Source organism: Canis lupus, chromosome X, assembly GCF_011100685.1.
Source record: "Canis lupus familiaris isolate Mischka breed German Shepherd chromosome X, alternate assembly UU_Cfam_GSD_1.0, whole genome shotgun sequence".
NCBI lineage: Eukaryota > Metazoa > Chordata > Mammalia > Carnivora > Canidae > Canis > Canis lupus.
This window is the reverse complement of record NC_049260.1, coordinates 93,291,536-93,311,537: the sequence shown is the minus strand read 5'-3', so window position 1 is coordinate 93,311,537 and position 20,002 is coordinate 93,291,536. Positions and strand designations below refer to the sequence as shown.

At 36.9% G+C, this 20,002-nt stretch overlaps 1 protein-coding gene across 5 annotated transcripts; it reads right to left on the bottom strand.

Moving 5' to 3' along the window:
- Nucleotides 1–925: 925 nt before the first annotated feature.
- On the bottom strand, nucleotides 926–19,780 carry MCTS1 (MCTS1 re-initiation and release factor). Of its 5 annotated transcripts, none has more exons than XR_005386421.1 (7): nucleotides 17,988–18,164; nucleotides 17,291–17,443; nucleotides 16,669–16,766; nucleotides 12,393–12,526; nucleotides 9,618–9,685; nucleotides 6,992–8,436; nucleotides 926–4,833 (listed from the first exon to the last, which is right to left on the bottom strand). XR_005386421.1 is itself a non-coding variant. In XM_038588225.1 (7 exons), the coding sequence occupies exons 2-7, from the start codon at nucleotides 18,617–18,619 to the stop codon at nucleotides 8,355–8,357; spliced, it is 546 nt and encodes a 181-aa protein (XP_038444153.1). In that variant the 5' UTR covers nucleotides 18,620–18,884; nucleotides 19,763–19,780; the 3' UTR covers nucleotides 926–8,354. The 5 variants fall into 5 exon arrangements, 3 of the variants coding, with proteins under 3 accessions (XP_038444153.1, XP_038444152.1, XP_038444151.1); XR_005386420.1 differs by having other exon boundaries at nucleotides 926–7,053; nucleotides 8,149–8,436; XM_038588225.1 differs by lacking the exon at nucleotides 17,988–18,164 and adding exons at nucleotides 18,609–18,884; nucleotides 19,763–19,780 and having other exon boundaries at nucleotides 926–8,436.
- Between the last annotated feature and the right edge of the window lie 222 nt (nucleotides 19,781–20,002).

Below are 20,002 nucleotides of genomic sequence, written 5' to 3'. Positions count from 1 at the left end.
TTTATTCGTGTGGTATCTGTATACTATAATATTCCTTGTATAAATAATTGAGTATCTGTGAGCTCAACACTAGGCCTGGTATTCTGGGGAAAGCAAAAAGAGCCCGAACACATATAATTCATATAGGGAGTCAACCACTTCATGTAAGCTCTGCATGAGCAATCAAACAAGCTATAGTTTATATTAGAATATGGTATTCCTTTTGCCTCACAAGTCCTCAACTGGATAAATACCATATATTTTAACCCACAGAATTCTCATTTCTTTGGTAGTTTTCACGGATTCCATACAAGAACGTCCGTCCACATTTGCTTACACTATTGCTTCAGCAATTTGGCAAAAGCCTTAACAGGAAGAGCAGGAGTGATGGAACAAGGTTGTCCTTAATGGGGTGGGCTTGCATTTATTTTTTTTTTTAAGATTTTGTTTATTCATGAGAGACAGAGAGAGGCGGAGACACAGGCAGAGGGAGAAGCAGACTCCCTGCCTGATACAGGACTCAATCCCAGGACTCCAGAACCACGATCTGAGCCAAAGGCAGATGCTTAACCACTGAGCCACCCAGATGCCTTGAGCTTGCATTTTTTTTTTTTGCATTTTTTTAAATGAATGCTTTGATCTAGTGAGTGACTGAGAAGAGACATCCACGTAGGTAGAGTGTTGAATAAACGGGGATGTTCTAATAGAACACTAGTCCTATGTGATTTGAGGGGAAAGGGGAAAAACTGGTCCTCACTTGATGGAAGGGTGAATACTGGCAATATTCTTTTCCATATTTACCACTCTTAAGGCACTCACCACTAGAGGGAAGCTTCAAGGAACACTGCCCATTCTCCACTCCAGTGCCATCCAATAGAAATAGGTGAGCCACATGTGTTTGAAATTTTCTAGTAGCCATAGTAAAAAAGTAAAGACACAGGTGTAATTACTTTTAGTATTTTATTTTACCCAGTATATCCAAAGTATTGTCATTTCAACATGTAATCAGCAGGGAAAAAATTGTGATAGTTTACGTTATTTTTTTTTATTATTAAATCTTTGAAATCCAGTATGTATTTTAGAGTTACAGCACAGGTCTAACCAATTCCAGAAGTGTAAGACCCCCACCCCCCTACCCCAAGGCTAACATGTGAAATAGGAGAAAACTTGGAAGTTTCTTCTAAAAGTCCTATATATTGTTCTGGTTGTCTTGAATACTATGTAAATTGCAACCTGACTTTTAGCAGGCCCCAGGCCATCTCCTTGCACGAGTTTAATCACTGGACCTTCCTTCTGAAAATTAAATCACTGGATCTGGAGCAATACATAGATTAGACCCCTCAGCTTTTTTCCTTAGATTATAACTGAACCAAACTGCTCCTGTCATTAGTTTTAATATTCACTAATCCTTTCACCCATTTATGTTTTGGATATATTGATAGTCACAAAGCAGCTGCTAGCCCTGCCCTTGCACATTATACCCTATAATCTCCCCCACTTAAGTAACCCTCCCCCTTGTATCCTTTTCTAAAAAGATCCAGCAAGGGCTTCTACATGGCATAATCTTTAAATGGTCACAAATCACCTGGCTTGAAGGTGACTAATAGAAAAAGTTCAGACCTCAGGACTGAGTCCAACTTCAAAAGCTTCTCTGCATAGACCCCACTGATGAAGAGGAAAACAGGAAAACATTCCCTCAGAAGCACAAATAAGACACTGTACAAGCAGCCCATTCTTAACACATTCAAATCCTACTCGTATTTTCCCACTGTGGAACAGAGGCTTGGCCAACTTATACTCCTCTCCAATAACTCATAAATAAAGATGGTGATATGACTGGGCTGAGGTTATTTTATGAAATATGAGGGGAGACTTTCTGCAAAACAGGGTTTGCAACCAGGCAGACCTACATTCAAATCCCAATTCTGCCATTTATTAGTTATGTGTCTTCAGGAAACTTCTATAATCCCTCAGGTGCCTTATTTCCTCATTTGTAAAATGAGAATTAAAATCTACCTCACAGAATCATACTAAAGATTAAGCAAGATATTTGAAATAGAGCTTGTGCATATAGTAGGCGCTCAGGGAATGTTATTTCCCTTTCCCTCTTAGCCGTGTGAACAAGTTTAACATTTTACACAGCTAAATATGTATCAATCCTTTTTAATAAATACCTAGATGGTAAAATATTAAAATGTTGATATGAATAACAGCTGGTATTGAATATTCAAATTCATAAGGGACCTCCTTAAATTTTAGGATAACATCTGTACATTTAATCTGTGCCATGCAATAAAACAGTTCTTCCTCAAACCGCTTTTTTATAAAGTATTTTTTAAGAGAAATTCAGATGTTGCTTTTAAGAAGATTAACTTAGAACAAGTTCCCCTTTCATAGCAAATTAGACATCATTAGAGCCCAAACTGCCCAAATTGGTATGGTTTCTATCTCCTCACTTTAATCAAGATGTTTCTCTTTATATAGACAAAAACTACCGCTTAAGAGAGACTCCTGCATCCTCAGTAAATGTATCTGGGCATTTGGTAGTTCAGAGAGAATTGAGTTTGACAACACCCAGGAGCTCATGAGGCCATGTGCCTTCTCTCAGACTTCCGCATTTGGGAGCAAGAAAGGGGAATTATTTTGGAGACTTCTCTCAAAATATTTTACAAAATATAAAATTTGTACCTTGTAAGTCACAATATAAAACAAGTGTGCAAGTCTTTACTAGATTTTGGCCCCTACTATTTTTAAAACAGAATAAAGCATTGCCAGTGAAAAATATTTTCTAGTCCTGTACTTTTTGAAAGCATTTAGGAGACATATTAACTTGATGGGTTAGTGACAGCTGTTGTCCCACTAAATGAAACTGTCTGTACTCTATATTCATATACATTTCAGGTTGAACTTTCTGAAATCTAAAATGCTTACATAAGCAAACTTTAGAAATATCTTAGGCAAAAGCATCCTTTTAATCTTGGATAAATCAACTCTAAGTAACCTTCCAGAACCTACAAGGCAAAAAGGACTCTCCTTCCATCCTACTCATCCTGCCCAATCTGGTCCAGATGTTTAAGTGAACAGTGAATTTTAGCTTTACAAAATTAATTCATCTGCATTAGACCTGATGAAACCAGAATCCAGACCAAGAAGTGCATACAAAATCTTTCAGGTCATGAGAAACTAAAAATTATTGTTAAGACATCAGTATGCAGAAACAGACATCTCAAGCCCTGCTAAGAAGTAAGCAAAACTAGAAGAAAGTGTAGGGCTCCTTTTAAAAGTTATCTCAAATTTAAGATTATTCATGGGCAGTATCAATCCAACATGCAGTTTCATCACAAAATCATCTCATTGGTTTGCAAGTTTCCAAGCCTCAGGGTTTCATCATGCACCAGCATAGAAGGACAACCCCAGCATTTGGTGACAAAGACAGAGAGTGTCCACTTTTGAAATAGAAAGTGGGAAGAATAAAAACAGACTGCCGACCTCAAAAGTCTCCCCACTATGGCTTTCCCTGAAGTAAAAAGGGAACTGAATTTGATTTGTTTTCAAGGCATATGTTTGGAGAAATGGCACTTCCTCCAAGCAAGTGCTTACATGATTTACTACTTATTAAAACAGTCTTTTGCTCACATGCTTGTGAAAATCAATAGAAATTACTTATTTTGCCACAGAAGATTAAATGAAAGTTATCATTCATAATCATGCCCTGTGATAAAAATTAAAATTAGAAAGAAAGAAAACTCCTCTTTGCAACTTTTAAATTTAGAGTTATTTCCCCCTATGGTAGAGTTCTGGGAACACTTAAAATAAACCTGAAGAGAGTGAATGATTAGTCCCCTCTATTCACATATTGGCTAAAATTAAAGTACTTTAAAATTGAGGAATGGAACAAAAGCAATAAAAAATATCATGTGGAAATTATAATCTGTTTTACTTTAAAATGGGATTTTAAAATATGTAAAATAACCCATTTAATTAGAGTTGAACAATAGTGAGGCATATCATTCTCTGTAACAATTAGTTTCAATTAGAAATTATTTCACTAATTGATCTTTTATTTCTCAAAGTGTTCAAGGATAAAATTTGGTATCCTTTCAGTTTTCACTCCCAGAGGCAAATATTAATAGTACTAAGTAGTTTGGATGAACAGGATATTACTAGGAGAATTTCAGTGAATCATCTCCAGTCTATTTTCCCATACATAAATTATATCCTCCAAAAGGCCATCCTTTTAAGCAAACCAACCAATCCACCAACCAACCTGCTTGCCTAATAATCTCAACACAGATTAAAAACTGGTTCTCAATCACATTCATTCACTCCTGTTCTGATGGAATTGTAGTCCAAGTACTTAATTAGTTTTAATATAATATTAAACAAATTAGTGTTATAGTTCATTGTATGTAGTCATTCTTTTACCTGCTATAAAAAGTATAATAAAGTATAATACAAAATATAAAAACATAATACAAAGTATACATTCACATGCATCAGTCTCCATGTTGACAGGCATGATTTCTTTAGGAACTATTGCTGAGAGACTAGGATATTAAGAACAATTATATATAATATAATTTTTACTACCGTAACACAAGTAATAACATTCTAAACATAAGTGTTCTGAAGGGCTTTCCAAATATATGTTAATGGCCTAATTCCTACAGACTATAACTTGAATAAGTTTCTGATTGCTTGAGACCTCAGAAGTGATGGTTATATTGACATATGATGCATACATTTTCATTTTTTCCTTTTGTTATAAGTCAGTTCTAGTGGATACTCCTAGAAATTGGAACATTTTGAGTTTCCTGAAGAGCCTTGAGAGATATGTTCTCAAAATTAAGGAACCTAGATAAACAAAGTTAAAATATTTACCACATTTCGTTTGGGCATACATTCATTTCATGTTCCCATTAACATATAACTGCTACATGATTAATATTCTCATGAACAACAACAAAATACTTATTGTAAGGAAATACCTGTGCAAATTGAGTCTTTTGCCATTCTTATATCTTCTGAAGTACTATGCTTAGAAATACTGTATCCTTAGTAGCTGATTTGTATACGAAGAGGAACTTGACCGGAAATAATCATTATTTGACAAATGCAATATGACCTTCTGTTTGGGGACTATCAAATCCCTCAAACTGGAAACGTTCATGACTACCCCTGGGATAAATCCAGCTGCCTGTTTTGGGTCCAGAACATTAAAAAAAAAAAGAAAAAGAAAAGAAAAGGAAAAATGCAGCTGCCAAAAGAACACCACCAAACCACTATAATAGTCTGCTAGAAGAGGGCTGATCAGGCCTTTATATTACAGCACAATGGGACAACCATCTGAGTTGGAATGCTGAATCATTGCAACTCCAAGACATCTGGATGTTTTTAACCTTCTCACATTGCATACGATCTAAGGAATTTTTTTATATTTAGCTCATGTGTAATCTGCAAATGTTGGTGACTGAAATTGTGGAAAAGCATTAGCAACTTCCCAGTGGCTTTATAAATTGGTATTGGGCTGTCACCATTACCCAGATTTTTTTAAATGTAAATTTACTCACTAGCCTGAAAGCTCCTTAAGGGCAAGGGCCACTTGTGTATTGTTTATCTTTGTGCCACATCACCTAGAGCCTAGCAGGTATATAATAAATGTTCATTGAGCTGAACTGACCTTGGCTAAGTAAGTATGTGTCAGATACACAGAAATGGCTAGATTGTAGGCTAGCTTGACATAAAATTAATTTTGAAACTAAAAATGAACTGAAGACACATTGCCTGAGAGAAAACAGACTCTCCCTGTATTCCTACTCTCTGGAATGTGGGTAGACTAGGTTTCCTTTAAGCATTAAGACCTCAAGAGGCTGATATGCTAGTTTAACCTCTTTGTTTTGTTTTTGTTTTGTTTTGTTTTTGATTTTTTTAACCTCTTTGAATTGGCTTTCCTGCATGACCTAATGTTTAGAAACTGACCAGGCTCCCAGTGTAGAGTGATACCTCTGATTAACACCATGACCTGAGGCCTCAGACCCAGGGGAAGGAGAAAACATACATATTTAGTCCACATCACCAAGGCAACAGAGTCACTGTACCTCAGCATAGTAGGAAAAACAAGCACAGATGATGATGTTAAATATTTTTAAAGTGTTCCCTACACCCACTGTTAACAGTGGTTAGAGACATAAGGATAAATTATTTCAGAAACCAGGCAATTAAAGGTTTTAACTTCTCTAATATGTGTGTGCTTTGTTTCTCATTACTAACACTCCACAAGCAATCTTGGTCAATTAACATTAACCTAGTACCAAAAATAGAGGCTCAAAGTTTGGTTTTGACATCGATGACTCAGATATTCTCTTTTTAAGAATATACGGTGCTACAGGCCTCAAATAGGGTACCTCATCCCTCAAATGGAGAGACATCTGAATTTGAAACCAGTAAGTCATCATAAAATGAGACTGTTGAAGAAACCTACCCTGAAAGATGATTTATAAATGGATTACTGATGAGACTATTTATACTTTATCAGGAATAAATAGTAAAAAGAACAATATACTAAGTTGTAGAACATAATTGTCATGACAAAGGAAAATATTCTACATAGAACTTAAAAAAGGATATGGGAGTAAAATATCAGGGTACCTCCACAATCTAGGAAAGAAAGACTGTGGCAGACATAAGCATTCTAATTAATGATGAAGTAGGAAAAATTCTCTTAGCCTTACACCAGCCCAGATGATATACTCCCTCAAATTTCAACCTTCCTTTACTCTTATCCATGTTCACCAAGGAACTCCCTGTTCACTAATTGTGTACCCTAAGCAGACTTATCACTATAACACATTTACATTCTAATGTGGGCCTCTCCAAGTCTTAAAAGTTCATTAGTGGAAAAGTTTCTCAGACTGAGAGCCAGACCCCGGATCTACAACCTTCACCTATATCTTTGGGGACCAGCTACAACAGCCAGCCAAATGGTCTCTCTCTTTTTACTATCCACCCTCACCTTTCTCATCAACTTCTAACTGTAATACGGATCACCACAATCTTGTAAATGTCTGTATCCATCTGAAAAATAAAATCACATATCATATATTTGTAAACAACCAAATTAAATGGCTGAGACACTAAAACAGTAAGGTCATTAAGAACAAATACCTATTGTCGCTATATAAATTCCCATTTAATTATCATTTAATCTCCAAAACAGCTTATTGTTCTTACTGATACAGGTCCATACCATTCATATGCCATTTATGATAGGAGATACACGTTCTTTGGGGAATACAGTTCTGGGCATCTGTGTAGTATGAGTTTACCCAGCTTCAGGACAGGGCATTAAATAAATTCAACCTGAATCTCATCAAGCCTATATGTTTACGGGTTGTACAGAAGGCATAAAAATAAGTTAAATTACTTTATGATACAATCGACAAAATCCAGGATGTGGGAGAAAACGCGAAGACAAAACAACCAGATAGCTTCAATCATTAATTTAAAGGGGAAAAGACAAAGGAAGAACTTCTAGCTTAAGAGAAACAAATAACCACCAAATGCAATATATGGACCTGGTCTGGTACCTATTTCAAGCAAACCAATGGTTAAAAAAACAAAAGAGGCAATCAAGTTCACTTGTCACATATCTGAACCAGATATTTGATCATATTAAGAAAGTTAAATTGTTTAGGTGTGATAATGATATTTTAGGTGTGATTATAGTTTTTTTAAAACCACTTATATTTTAAAGATACATATTAAAATATGGATAAAATGATATACCTGGGACTTGCTTCAAAATAATTGGGGAATAAGGTGAGAAGGAGTAAAGGAGATACAGATGAAGTAAGATTTACCATGAATGGAAGATGGGTGATGGATCCAGAAAAGGTCCATTATACTATCCCCCACATACTTTCGGATATGTTTGGAATTTTCCATAATGAAAAATTTAAAAACAACAACAAACAAAACAAAAAACACACGCAAATAGAAGGGGCATTTCTAGGGATAATGGGAGAAAATTCCCAGGATAGCTTCCAGCTCCAGAAATAGACTCTCTGGGGCTCAGCCATATACTATCAAGTTCATTTACCAAGTCCTACCCTTCATTTTACATCATTAGCCTAAGAAAAGACATCAAGTTGTCTGAGTTTGATTACTTACCAGATACCTCTTAATGTCCAAGTTTGCTACCCAATTTTAACTTGACTTTAAGAAAAATTAAAATAATTTTTGAAGCTAACAGAATTTTAGCATCTGTTGAATTTATTCAGCATAACCAGAGGTATTGTCTTCATGCTGTCACCCACAGACACAAACACAGATACAGCACAATATCCGTATTTAGCCAAGTGCATTCCTTCCGAGGCTCATTTATATGTCTTCATATGCCACAGCCCATCATTTAAATAATGGATATTTTCAATGCCAATTCCTTTGTTGACTTTCTCACTGTAGAAGGAAAAAAGCATATAAACATATTGTTATGAATTTTTATAGGCTTACTTATGGTAAATATAATTCAAAGTGCATTGCTATTTTGCAATTATTGAGCCACATGTAGGGAATTTATTTATATTACATTAACATTATTGACTACATTAAACTACATTACTCTGCTGCAGTTCCTGTCTTCAAATGATTCTAGTGATCTAACTAGTGAGTCTATAGAAACAAAGTCATGATGTCACCATACCAGGAAAACACCAAAGTGTTACATTTAGCAATGAAACAAAATTAATAGGAGTAATTTGGTCATCAAATGAGTTCCAAAATTTTTCAGTATATTGACTATATTTTGGTAATATGTCTTTAAAATTTCCTTAATATTCTATACCACCAGGTAATAATAGAAAATAAGCACTGTGTGGTACTGAACTATGTCACTGTTTTAAAAACTAATAACAGGGCACCTGGGTGGCTCAGATGGTTAAGTGGCCAACTCTTGATTTTGACTCAGGTCATGATCTCAAGGTCCTGGGATTGAGCCCCACATCAGGCTCCGTGCTCAGTGGGAAGTCTGATCAAGGATTCTCCCTCTCTCTCTCTGCCCCTCCCCTTGTTCTTCCTCTCTCTCTAAAAACAAACAAATAAACAAATAAGCCTTTTAACAATTAAAACATAGGGCGCCTGGGTGGCTGTTTGGTTAAGTGTCTGCCTTCAGCTCAAGTCATGATCTCAGGGTCCTGGGATCTAACACCACATCAGGCTCCCTGCTTAGTGGGTAGCCTGCTTCTCCCTCTCCCTCTGCCTGACCTACCCCCGCTCATGCTCTTTCTCATTCTCCATCTCAATAAATAAATAAGATCTTTTAAAAAATTAAAAAATAAAACAGGCAAGCATCTTTCCTCCCACCCAATTTAAATCATACTAAATAAAAAGTTCCTAAAATACCACATACATACATATAAAACAGCTGTGTTGGCACACGGTTCTTTTCAGAATGCTTAAGAAAGAATGCAATCCCAGAGACTTAGGAAGCCATGGCTTCCTAAGTCCTAGGAAAAATCAGAAATGATGCTTCTGTGCTTAAATATTTGTAAGATGTGGTGTGAATGAAAGCAAATTTCACCTGTAATTCTGCGTTGGTGACCCAGATCGCAAAAGCTAAGGGGGCCTAACATGAGACTTACATATCTTCTGCAGACATCTTCATGACTCCAACACACAGAGCATGCTGTTTTCCTTCTGCCATAATTGCCTGAAAACACACAGCTAAGAAAACTATATATCAAAATGCCTTGGAGAGGGGATGTCAAACAATGATCACATTACTAGTTAAGACACTTTGAACCCTCTTGTATCCTTACCCAGACCATCAACACTCCTTGAGGACAGGGACCTAGCAGAGTCTGTAGGTACACTGTAAATATTCAATAAATGCCTAATGAATGAATCTAATAATAATTCCTGGTTTTTAAGTTAAATGGTAATACTATAACCCAAAGCCAACAAAAACAAAATAAGTCATGCAAAAAGGAGAAAAAAATTCTTGCATGTCTAACTTAAAAACTGAAATAAACAAATATGAATTGTTCTACTGTTTCAATCACTGAATGGTGGTTTTATGTAATAGAAACATTAAAACAATAATTATATCTCCACTCTGTCTTTAAGAACCCCAAGTAAGTTTTAACCTTTCTAGAATGACCAAAATGTTCTTGGTTATCATTTGAAGCGTTCAGAATGTGAAACATTGCAGTACATTTACAAAGTAAAAGTTCAAGAGTACATGGGATCTCTCTCAACTAGTTTTGCAACTGTAACTATAACTATCTCAAAACAAAAATTATTCAAGAAGCAAAGGTTGAGGTGCTGGGAAAATTTTTCCATTTAAGGGAAACTCCAGGACTATCAACCTACAACACTTAGAAAAATCATAAACATAAAAAAAATGGGACGCCTGGGTGGCTCAATGATTGAGCATCTGCCTTTGGCTCAAGTTGTGATCCCGGGGTTCTGGGATTGAGTCCCACATCAGGCTCCCCGCGGGGAGCCTGCTTCTTTCTCTATCTTTGCCTCTCTGTCTCTCATGAATAAATAAATAAAAATCTTTAAAAAAAAATAAACATTAAAAAAAACCTGCCCTCACAGAATACTGTCCTCCATTTTCTCCACATCACTTTCAATTCATATTCATTCGATGTTCTAAAAATATTTGAACACCTATTATACGACCAGTATCTATGTCTGTTCCTAAGATATAAACATATACTTTATACTACCCCTTAAACATAACTGCCACAAGAGGATACTATTCTTTCGAGTACAAGAAACATTTTAAAACCCACTCCAATGGCCTTTGCACTCCAGTGATTTCCCCATTCCTACCGAGTATCTTCTCAACCTGAAGCAAATGGCCACTTTATCTACGACAAAAGAGAAGATACCCTCCTGTCCAGATAGTTGACAAAAACCTTTTTAATCTAGAATATAGCTGCCCACCACTGTAGAAATGAAAATAACCCACAATTATTTAGCTACATCATGAGTTTTAAGGGCTATCTGAAACTTAAACATTTCTTTTTTTTTAAAAGATTTTATTTCTGGGATCCCTGGGTGGCTCGGCAGTTTGGCGCCTGCCTTTGGCCCAGAGCATGATCCTGGAGTCCCGGGATCGAGTCCCGCATCAGGCTCCCGGCATGGAGCCTGCTTCTCCCTCCTCCTGTGTCTCTGCCTCTCTCTCTCTCTCTCTATGTCTATCATAAATAAATAAATCTTTAAAAAAATTTTTTTAAACTTTTTTTTTTTTTAAGATTTTATTTATTTATTCATGATAGTTACACAGAGAGAGACAGAGAGGCAGAGACACAGGCAGAGGGAGAAGCAGGCTCCTCTCAGGGAGCCCAACGTGGGACTCAATCCCGGGACATGAATCACACCCTGAGCCAAAGGCAGACGTTCAACTGCTGAGCCACCCAGGCATCCCTTAAACTTAAACATTTCTCTTTGAGAAAATATGTTCTGAGGCCCAAACAGCCAACTTAAAAATGAACTTTTTTTTTTTTTTTTTTTTTTTTTTTTAATTTTTATTTATTTATGATAGTCACACAGAGAGAGAGAGAGAGGCAGAGACATAGGCAGAAGGAGAAGCAGGCTCCATGCACCGGGAGCCCGACGTGGGATTCGATCCCGGGTCTCCAGGATCGCGCCCTGGGCCAAAGGCAGGCGCCAAACCGCTGCGCCACCCAGGGATCCCTAAAAATGAACTTTAAAATAAAAGTTGAAGGACGCCTGGGTAGCTCAGCAGGTGGGCATCTGCCTTTGGCTCAGGTCAGGATCCTGGGGCCCTGGGATCAAGTCCTGATTCAGGCTCCCTACAGGGAGCCTGCTTCTCCCTCTGCCTATTATTTCTGCCTCTTTCTCTCTGTGTCTCTCATGAATCAATAAAATCTTTTTTAAAAGTTCAAAAAATAAATAAAAATTTAAAAATCAAATAAAAGTTGGGAATTATCCTTATTTCCCTCTACCCACTTCTTAACTCTACCTAGTACCAAAGCTCTTTTCCTTTTTGAGTGCTTTTACTCCAGTGTATATGGGTAAGCCAAAGGTAAAAGTAGCAAGCTGATGTCCAAAAAAGTGATCCAATCATATCATATATATCCTCTCCATTAATAATCAAGTTTTATACTGTGTCCTGAGTCAGATCACACTAGGCCGTAACTGGGCTGAAATGCAGCCAGAACTCTTTAGTTGTTCCTATTTAGCTTCTAAGATGGGACACAATTTAGTCTCAAGAAATGATGTTATTTCCCACACCTTGAAATGTAACCAGAAAGGTATGAGACAACAGTAACAGTAACCTCCAAAAAAAGTACATCTAGTCTTCTCTTGGACAATAGATCTTTCAGTAATGACAGAAATACTTTGAATATATTTTTCAGCAGTTATAGCCTTGGGAAGGATACAACAATTGTATCTACTGCAGCAGGGTAAAGTTTAGCTCCAGGAGAAGTTAAGCCTGGACACATGATATTTGCTCCACTGAGTACAAATTTGATGGCTCCTTTATCAACTTGCTGGTGTGGCAGGATAAAAGGATCTAGAAGAAAAGAAATACATGACATAAATTAATGAGACTAATGACTCCACAGAAAAAGGCAAAGGACATGAACAAATATTTCTCCAAACTACACTATTCTGACAGATGCAAAAGAAAACTGAAACACCATCCTTCACTTATCAAATTGGTAAATATTTTTTAACAAAAGTAATTCCCACTGCTAGCAAGAGTATAGGAAAACTGGCATTCTTATACACTGCTAGAAGGCTTAAAATTGGGTACAACCTCCTTTTAGGACTACATCACAACATGTATCAACAGCCTTGAAAAGGTTCAAATTCTTTGACCCAGTATTTCTATTTCTACAGCTTCATCCTAAGAAAAAAATTAAAGATATATAATATATTTAGGTAGAAATATGTTCATTGCAGCGCTACTATTTATAACAGAAATAAATTGGAATCAACCTAAATGTCCAACAATAAAGAGGTAAATGACTTAAAGTATATCTATAATATGACTTAAGGTATATCTATAATATATATATATAAAAGAGCCATATTTTTGGAGACTACATAATACTCTTATAAATGTTCATAATATAAAGTTAAGAGAAATAAACAATAAAAAAACTACCAAAGAGATCAGTGGGTGCTAGGGGTTGAGGGGAAAGGGAGGAGGGAGAGGAAGGGACAAATAGGTGGAACAGATGTTTAGGGCAGTGAAATTATTTTGATACTATGATAGTACATAGTGATATTATAACAGTGGATACGTGACTTGCATTTGGCAAAACCCACAGAATGTACAATGCAAAGAATGAACCCTAATGTAAACTGAACTTTGGTTAATAATACTGTATGAATATTGGTTCATCAATCATAACAAATGCATCAATGTAAGGTGTTAATAACAAGAGAAGGCAGTAGGAAGTACATGGGAACTCTACACTGTTCCATTTTCCTGTAAACCTACAACTGTCCTAAAAAAATAAAGTCTACTAATTAAAAACCATTTAACAGAGAGCCCAATTTAAAAAAGAAAAATGGGGATGCCTGGGTGGCTCAGTAGTTGAGTGCCTACTTCTGGCTCAGGTCGTGATCCCAGGGTCCTGGGATGGAGTCCCACATTGGGCTCACCACAGGGAGCCTGCTTCTCCCTCTGCCTATGTCTCTGTCTCTCATGAATAAATAAAAACTTTACCAAAAAATTTTAAAAAATAAAAAAACAAAAATATATGCATTTATATACACACACACACACTACAGGAAATAATTGGATAGAAATACATTAATATACTATCCATGGTTATCTCCAGGTCATAGAAATACAAGTGATTTTATTTCTGTATTTTCCAACTCTCTAGAATGAACATGAATTCCTTCCATAACCTCAAAAATGTGTGTGTGTGTGTGTGTGTGTGTGTGTGTACTAATAGTTCATAATCTAAGAATTAAAGGATCACTGAAGGATTCAAAACAATGACTGGGGTGGAAACTTTTTAGACCTCTCAGGGCTTTCTAGGAATAATAATAATTGGTAAAATTTATTCACTTTAATGTCTTACTACTAGCTCTCCCACTAGTCAGAGAATAATTTAGTCTTCTTCCTACCAAGATTACAAATTAATTTAAACATGGCTCCAAATTAAACATCTTATTGAAAACAAAGGAACCTGAATGAATGCATTCATACATAATTTGTTTTCTAGTTCTCCATCCTCATTAATAAGTGTCTTTTAATAATAATAATGATGATGATCCTCATCATGATGATAATGATATATACTAATAGTGGACATTTATTGAACAATTACTACATCATTACAATGGCTATCATATATTGAGCCATTACTGTGTTCCAAGCAGCACGTTAGATGCATTATATGCACAGTCTCATTTAATCCTCACAACTCTGGGAGATATAATATACAATATACCCCTTTTCTTAAAGATTTTATTTATTTATTTATTTGAGAGAGAGCACACATGTGTGTACACAGGGGAGGGGAGAAGGAGACAGAGGATTTTAAGCAGATTCCACCACAGAGACTCCTATAGGGACAATATATCCATTTTTTTTAAGATTTTACTTATTTATTCATGAGAGACACACACACAGAGAGAGAGGCGCAGAGACACAGGCAGAGGGAGAAGCAGGCTCCATGCAGGGAGCTCGACGTGGGACTCGATCCCAGGACTCCAGGATCATGCCCTGGGCTGAAGGTGGCGCTAAACCGCTGAGCCACCCGGGCTGTCCAATATATCCATTTTTAAAGACAAGAAAATCAAGCTTAAACAAGCTAAGTGACTTGACAAAAGTGACACGCACTGGGAATCAAACTCAGGTGTCCCTAACTCCAAATATGCTTTTACCACCATATTACCCTGCTTCCTACATATCAATAACTTCACAATGTTCTAAAAGGTTGGTTCCGAGCAAATTATTATTAAATAGGAACATCGGGATCCCTGGGTGGCGCAGCGGTTTAGCGCCTGCCTTTGGCCCAGGGCGCGATCCTGGAGACCCGGGATCGAATCCCACATCGGGCTCCCGGTGCATGGAGCCTGCTTCTCCCTCTGCCTTTGTCTCTGGCGCTCTCTCTCTCTCTGTCTCTCAGTCTTTCATGAATAAATAAATAAATAAAATCTTAAAAAAAAAATAGGAACATCTTTCTCTTCCAACTTATTATGCAAAGGCTTAACATACAGGAAAACCATAGAATAGTTCAATGAACACTTGGACAACATCCACTTAGATCGAACAACTATTAACCCTTTGCTCTACCTCCTTTATCTCTATTTATACACACACAGTTTTTGTCTTTCATCATTTGAAATTTCAGACATAATGCTTCACCATAAGTACATCACCTAAAAATAAAGTCATTCTCCTACATAACCACAGTACTGTCACCATACCTAAAAATTAACAATAGTTCCACAATATCCTCTTATAGCCAAAGCATATTCAAATTTCCCCCCAAGGGTCTAAGAAAGTGTTTTATATCTTTTGAGGCAGAGGAGGAGGGCTTGAATTTTGTTTTTCTTTCTTTTTTTTAAAGATTGTATTTATTTATTCATGAGAGACACACACAGAGATAGAGAGGCAGAGACACAGGCAGAGGGAGAAGCAGCCCCCATGCAGGGAGCCCGATATGGGACTCCAGGATCATGCCCCAGGCCAAAGGCCACGCTAAACCACTGAGCCACCCGGGCTGCCCTTGAATTTTGTTTTTGAAACCAGTATCCAATCTAGTTTCATGCAATACATTCAAGTATTTTGTCTTTGTCCTGTTTTAGTTGAGCAGGAATTCATGTCATCAAAATGTCCTACTATCACCAAATATTTTCATTACTGCTCCAGACCTCTGGCTCCACTGGGTAACTCAAAATTGACCTCTTCTTACCAAAAACCAAACTCATTAATTAAGTCACCACTACTACCTACAGAGCCCACCAGTCACTCCCTTTCTGCCCCTTAGCTAGAATGTCAGAAATATACTGGTTTGAGAAGCAGAAACTTTTTTTTTTTGAGAAGCAGAAATTTTAACTTCACAGTTGAAAACCTCTTGTGCATGAGGATTATATCTCCTTTGGACTTTCTTTTGTAATGTACTCAATATAACAACACACAAATGTAGGTATGTAAGAAACATTATTTTGTTTTATAACACCTGACCTTGGCATTCAACTAACAATAACTGGGACTCCCACAATTAGCCGATGCTTTCCCTTATACAGTGTTATCTCTATGAGGCAAATCCAGATATAAATTTAAAAGGAAGTTCTTACAGCACTTATCACAGTTTGTGAATATATATTCATCTAATTATCTAATTGTCTATTCTTCCAACTAGACTGTTAGCTTCATAGGGACAGGAACAATGTCTGCCTTTGTTTCTCATCATATTCTCAGTACCTAGCTCAGTGCCTGACACATAGTAAGTTCAACAAATATTTGCTGAATGAATGAATGAATGAATGAATGTTCTTTCTTAGCCTTTCTGGAATGCATAATGAGAGAATTTGCGATCTTCAGATTTACCACAAGATGGGGATTCATTTTAGTTTTATATTCCATATCACCTAGTATTAGTAAGTTAACTACCAGAAATCACTTTAAAAACTCTTTTTATATCTTTCCACATCCCCAAATAAATATTTTCCAACAAGACTTACATTTGTGAAGTAACCTTAGGGTTGGATAAAAAGGCCCTTCTCTTTGTCTAAAAAATAGTAATTCTCCATTTACTGTAAGGATTTCTATATGTTCATGGCTGTAAGACAAATGTCATAAAGTAGCAAGTTAGATATTTTCTTTCAAAAATGAATATGCCAAACATCCTTTAAATAACAAAAAATATGAAACATACATATACAAAGATACAGTAACCTCTTTTTAATTTAAATATCCAGGCAAAAAAATCGTTTAAATTGTTTCACCTATCATACCTGTCTAGTAGAGAAAAAAAATGTCAATTTTATTTCACATTTTATTATTTTAATTTCATTGTTAGATAATTCAATAAAACAAATATCTACAGAAAAATATGAAATAAAGTCTGAATAAAAACACTTAACTCTTTGATAAAACAATCAGCACACAAAGCCATATTTTTCAGGAACACAGAGAAACATTTGAAAATACAAATATTGATGTTTTAGAGTTATTCTATTTATCTACTCCTATAATTAATCTACCAATGGTTAATGTGAAAATAATTCCATTTATTATGAGTGCAATCTAATCATACAATATTCAGCTACTCTGAGCTTTACACAGAGAAAAATAAAGACTTACCATCGCACTATTTTGACAGGATCTTTCTTAGGCATGATTTGATTAAGCCATGGTTCAATACCTGGAAATTGTTCTATCAATTGGTTCTTAATACCTTTTATAACTGAGGTTTTCAACTGGATGCAGTTGGACACATTTTCTTTTTCATCAAATCTGTCAAATGATTTTTGCAAGAAAAAAAGGCATTTCTTAGCAGACGTAACAAAATAGCTAAAGGTATTGTTTTAATTAGTCATCTATTCCCAAGTAAGTATTTGGATGTCTAAAATAACTATGAAATAAATTCTTTTAAAATACCATTTCCCTTTAAATTCTATCCAGCACAAAATCAGTGTGTTAATACAGTATTAAAACTGCCATGTATACACAATGGGGGGAGGGCAAGGGGAGGATATGAAGTATATTTCACATTATAATCTGCAAATAGCTACACAAATAGCTTTCCTGGAAAACCCTACTCAATTCTACCCAGAAGAAACAGATTCCCACCTATAACAAAACCCATGTGAAAAAACAAAAGTAAAACAGAACAAAAAACCCTCAGGCGCTGAGACACAAAAACACCAACCCAAATATAACACAGAAAATTGGCCCTTCTAGGCTATGTAATCTGCTGAGATTTTTTTTAAAGTGATGGTGACAATGTTTTCTAAGATCCCTATTTATTTTTGTTCAAAATGTCATGCGCAAAACCCACCTTCCTTTGCCCATGTTCCCCCTTTGCTTTTTGCGTCTACCAAGTCTGGAAGGTAAACCCACCAGGTAGGTTCTCAAAGAATTTTTGTCTTCCTTACACTGAATAGCCTACGGGGCAATCACGCTATTTTCAAGACAAGGTTAATCTGGCAGCTAGGCAATAGGCAGGACAGGCCGCTTGCTTCCTGTCACCCAGACTCCTTCACTCTCATGACCCAGGAAGTCAAGCCTTCCCTTATTCAGTTCATAACTAATAAACATATGGCAGTGAGTGCAGGGCTCTCCTCTCAGCTAAAGAGGATATACCCTTAAATCACAGTGCAAGGATGTGATTGGTAGAACCCTAGGAACAGGGATAGGATTGGGAGAAGGGGCAAAAAAGAAAGAGAAATAAGGAAAAAGAAAATGAGGGTGGGAGGATCAAAACCCGATTGAAGATTAGGGATAGAAAGGTTACAGTGTCGCAAGCTGCGAGTGAGAGCACAGTACTACAGAAAACCTTAGGGAGACAGGATGGTAGGGGCGGGGGAGAGAGAAAGCGGATCTTTGCTCTCGCCCTCTGCCCCACCCCCACCCCCACCCCCTTTGTGAGCAGCCGATGGAGGCCACAGCATGTCCTTACTTCTTGAACATGATCCAAAGTGAAGGGGGCGACGATAGGGAAAGGCTCGGAATGGGGAAAAATTGAATTAGTAAGGGGCCAGCAGATCTCTAACACGAGGAAGGCCGGCACTGACAGTCGGAGCTGTGTCGTTATCCGGAAAGGAAGCCACCCAGCCGCACTTTACGGTTCTCGGTGAAATTTGACTACTTCCGCTCCTCTGAACACGTCGGCGCTTTTGTCGGCCCTTTTCGGGCTACCGAGTCCCCTCCAGAGAGGAGAGCTGGCAGGGCGGGACTAGAGAAGGAAGAAGAGATAGAACAATCATTCTAGTTGCAGGAAGAGAAGAATGAAGGGGGTGGGGTAGTCGATCATATGGCAGTTGCGTCAGTTACGGGTTCCTCAAAGGGTCAAGATTATTCCGTGTTTGGTTGCTATCTGCTTATTGACTTAAGCAGTCTTTCGGTAGGAACGATTTTTGTGTCCTGAGACAACCAAATGGATCGGTGCTTACCGACCACTGTGAACCCAGGCAAGCCTCATAGCATCTTATTAATGTATTCGTGGGCTTGCCAGGTTTAGCAAGCAAAAATACAGGACATCCAGTTAACTTTGAATTTCAGATAAGCAATGAATTTTTTTAGTGTGCCTACACCTCGTGTATTTGGGTATATATACAATATACAAGTATTTGGGACATACTTGTATTTTTTTAAATTTCCATGTTCTCTGAATGTAATTGGACATCCGGTATTTTAATCTGGTAACCACATTCACCGGTCACAGTGAGGTGCCCCCATAGAATTATCAGCTAGGTTGCTGTCCCCTGCCTCACCACCATACCTATAAATTGGGCTGTAACTCAAGGGAAGTAATTTCCCTGACAATAGAACAGCCTCTAGGCAAGCAACACAAGATTAATCTGATTGAAGAGATAACAGTTAAAGAAACACCTTTTACTAGTATAATTTTAAAAAGAGTGAATCCAAATTTTGATCAGCAAGGAAACCGTAGAAAAACTCAAAACCTAACTAAACAGGCACCACCCAGACATTGGAGGGGATGAACACTCGCCTATAAAACACACCAGTCTCTCCAAGGAGCAAATAGTCTATATTGTTACAATCGTAACAAATGCTGTTATGCATTTGAATTGTACAACTAACTCACCTTACCTTGATTCTATGGTAGGAACAATCTTCTGATTATAATTTGGCCTCCCGTGAAGATCTCCCTGACAAGAATTCACCATTTTCAATTCAAATCCTCATGAACAATTGTTTGTCTCTGTAAATTAATAAATTATCATTCTGATTTATACATCAGTCTCTTGTAAATGTCCTTAGCGTGAATCTACATTCCCAGCATCAATCAACTCTGATGTTTAGAATACTGAGTTTATGAACATGCAAAAC

Coding starts and splice junctions, on each gene's coding strand:
- MCTS1 (XM_038588223.1), bottom strand. Junction 16,767..17,290: donor CCTGTCAAAATAGTGCGATG/GTAAGTCTTTAT, acceptor TTTGTCTTACAG/CCATGAACATATAGAAATCC. Junction 8,437..9,617: donor AAGATGTCTGCAGAAGATAT/GTAAGTCTCATG, acceptor TTCCTTCTACAG/TGAGAAAGTCAACAAAGGAA.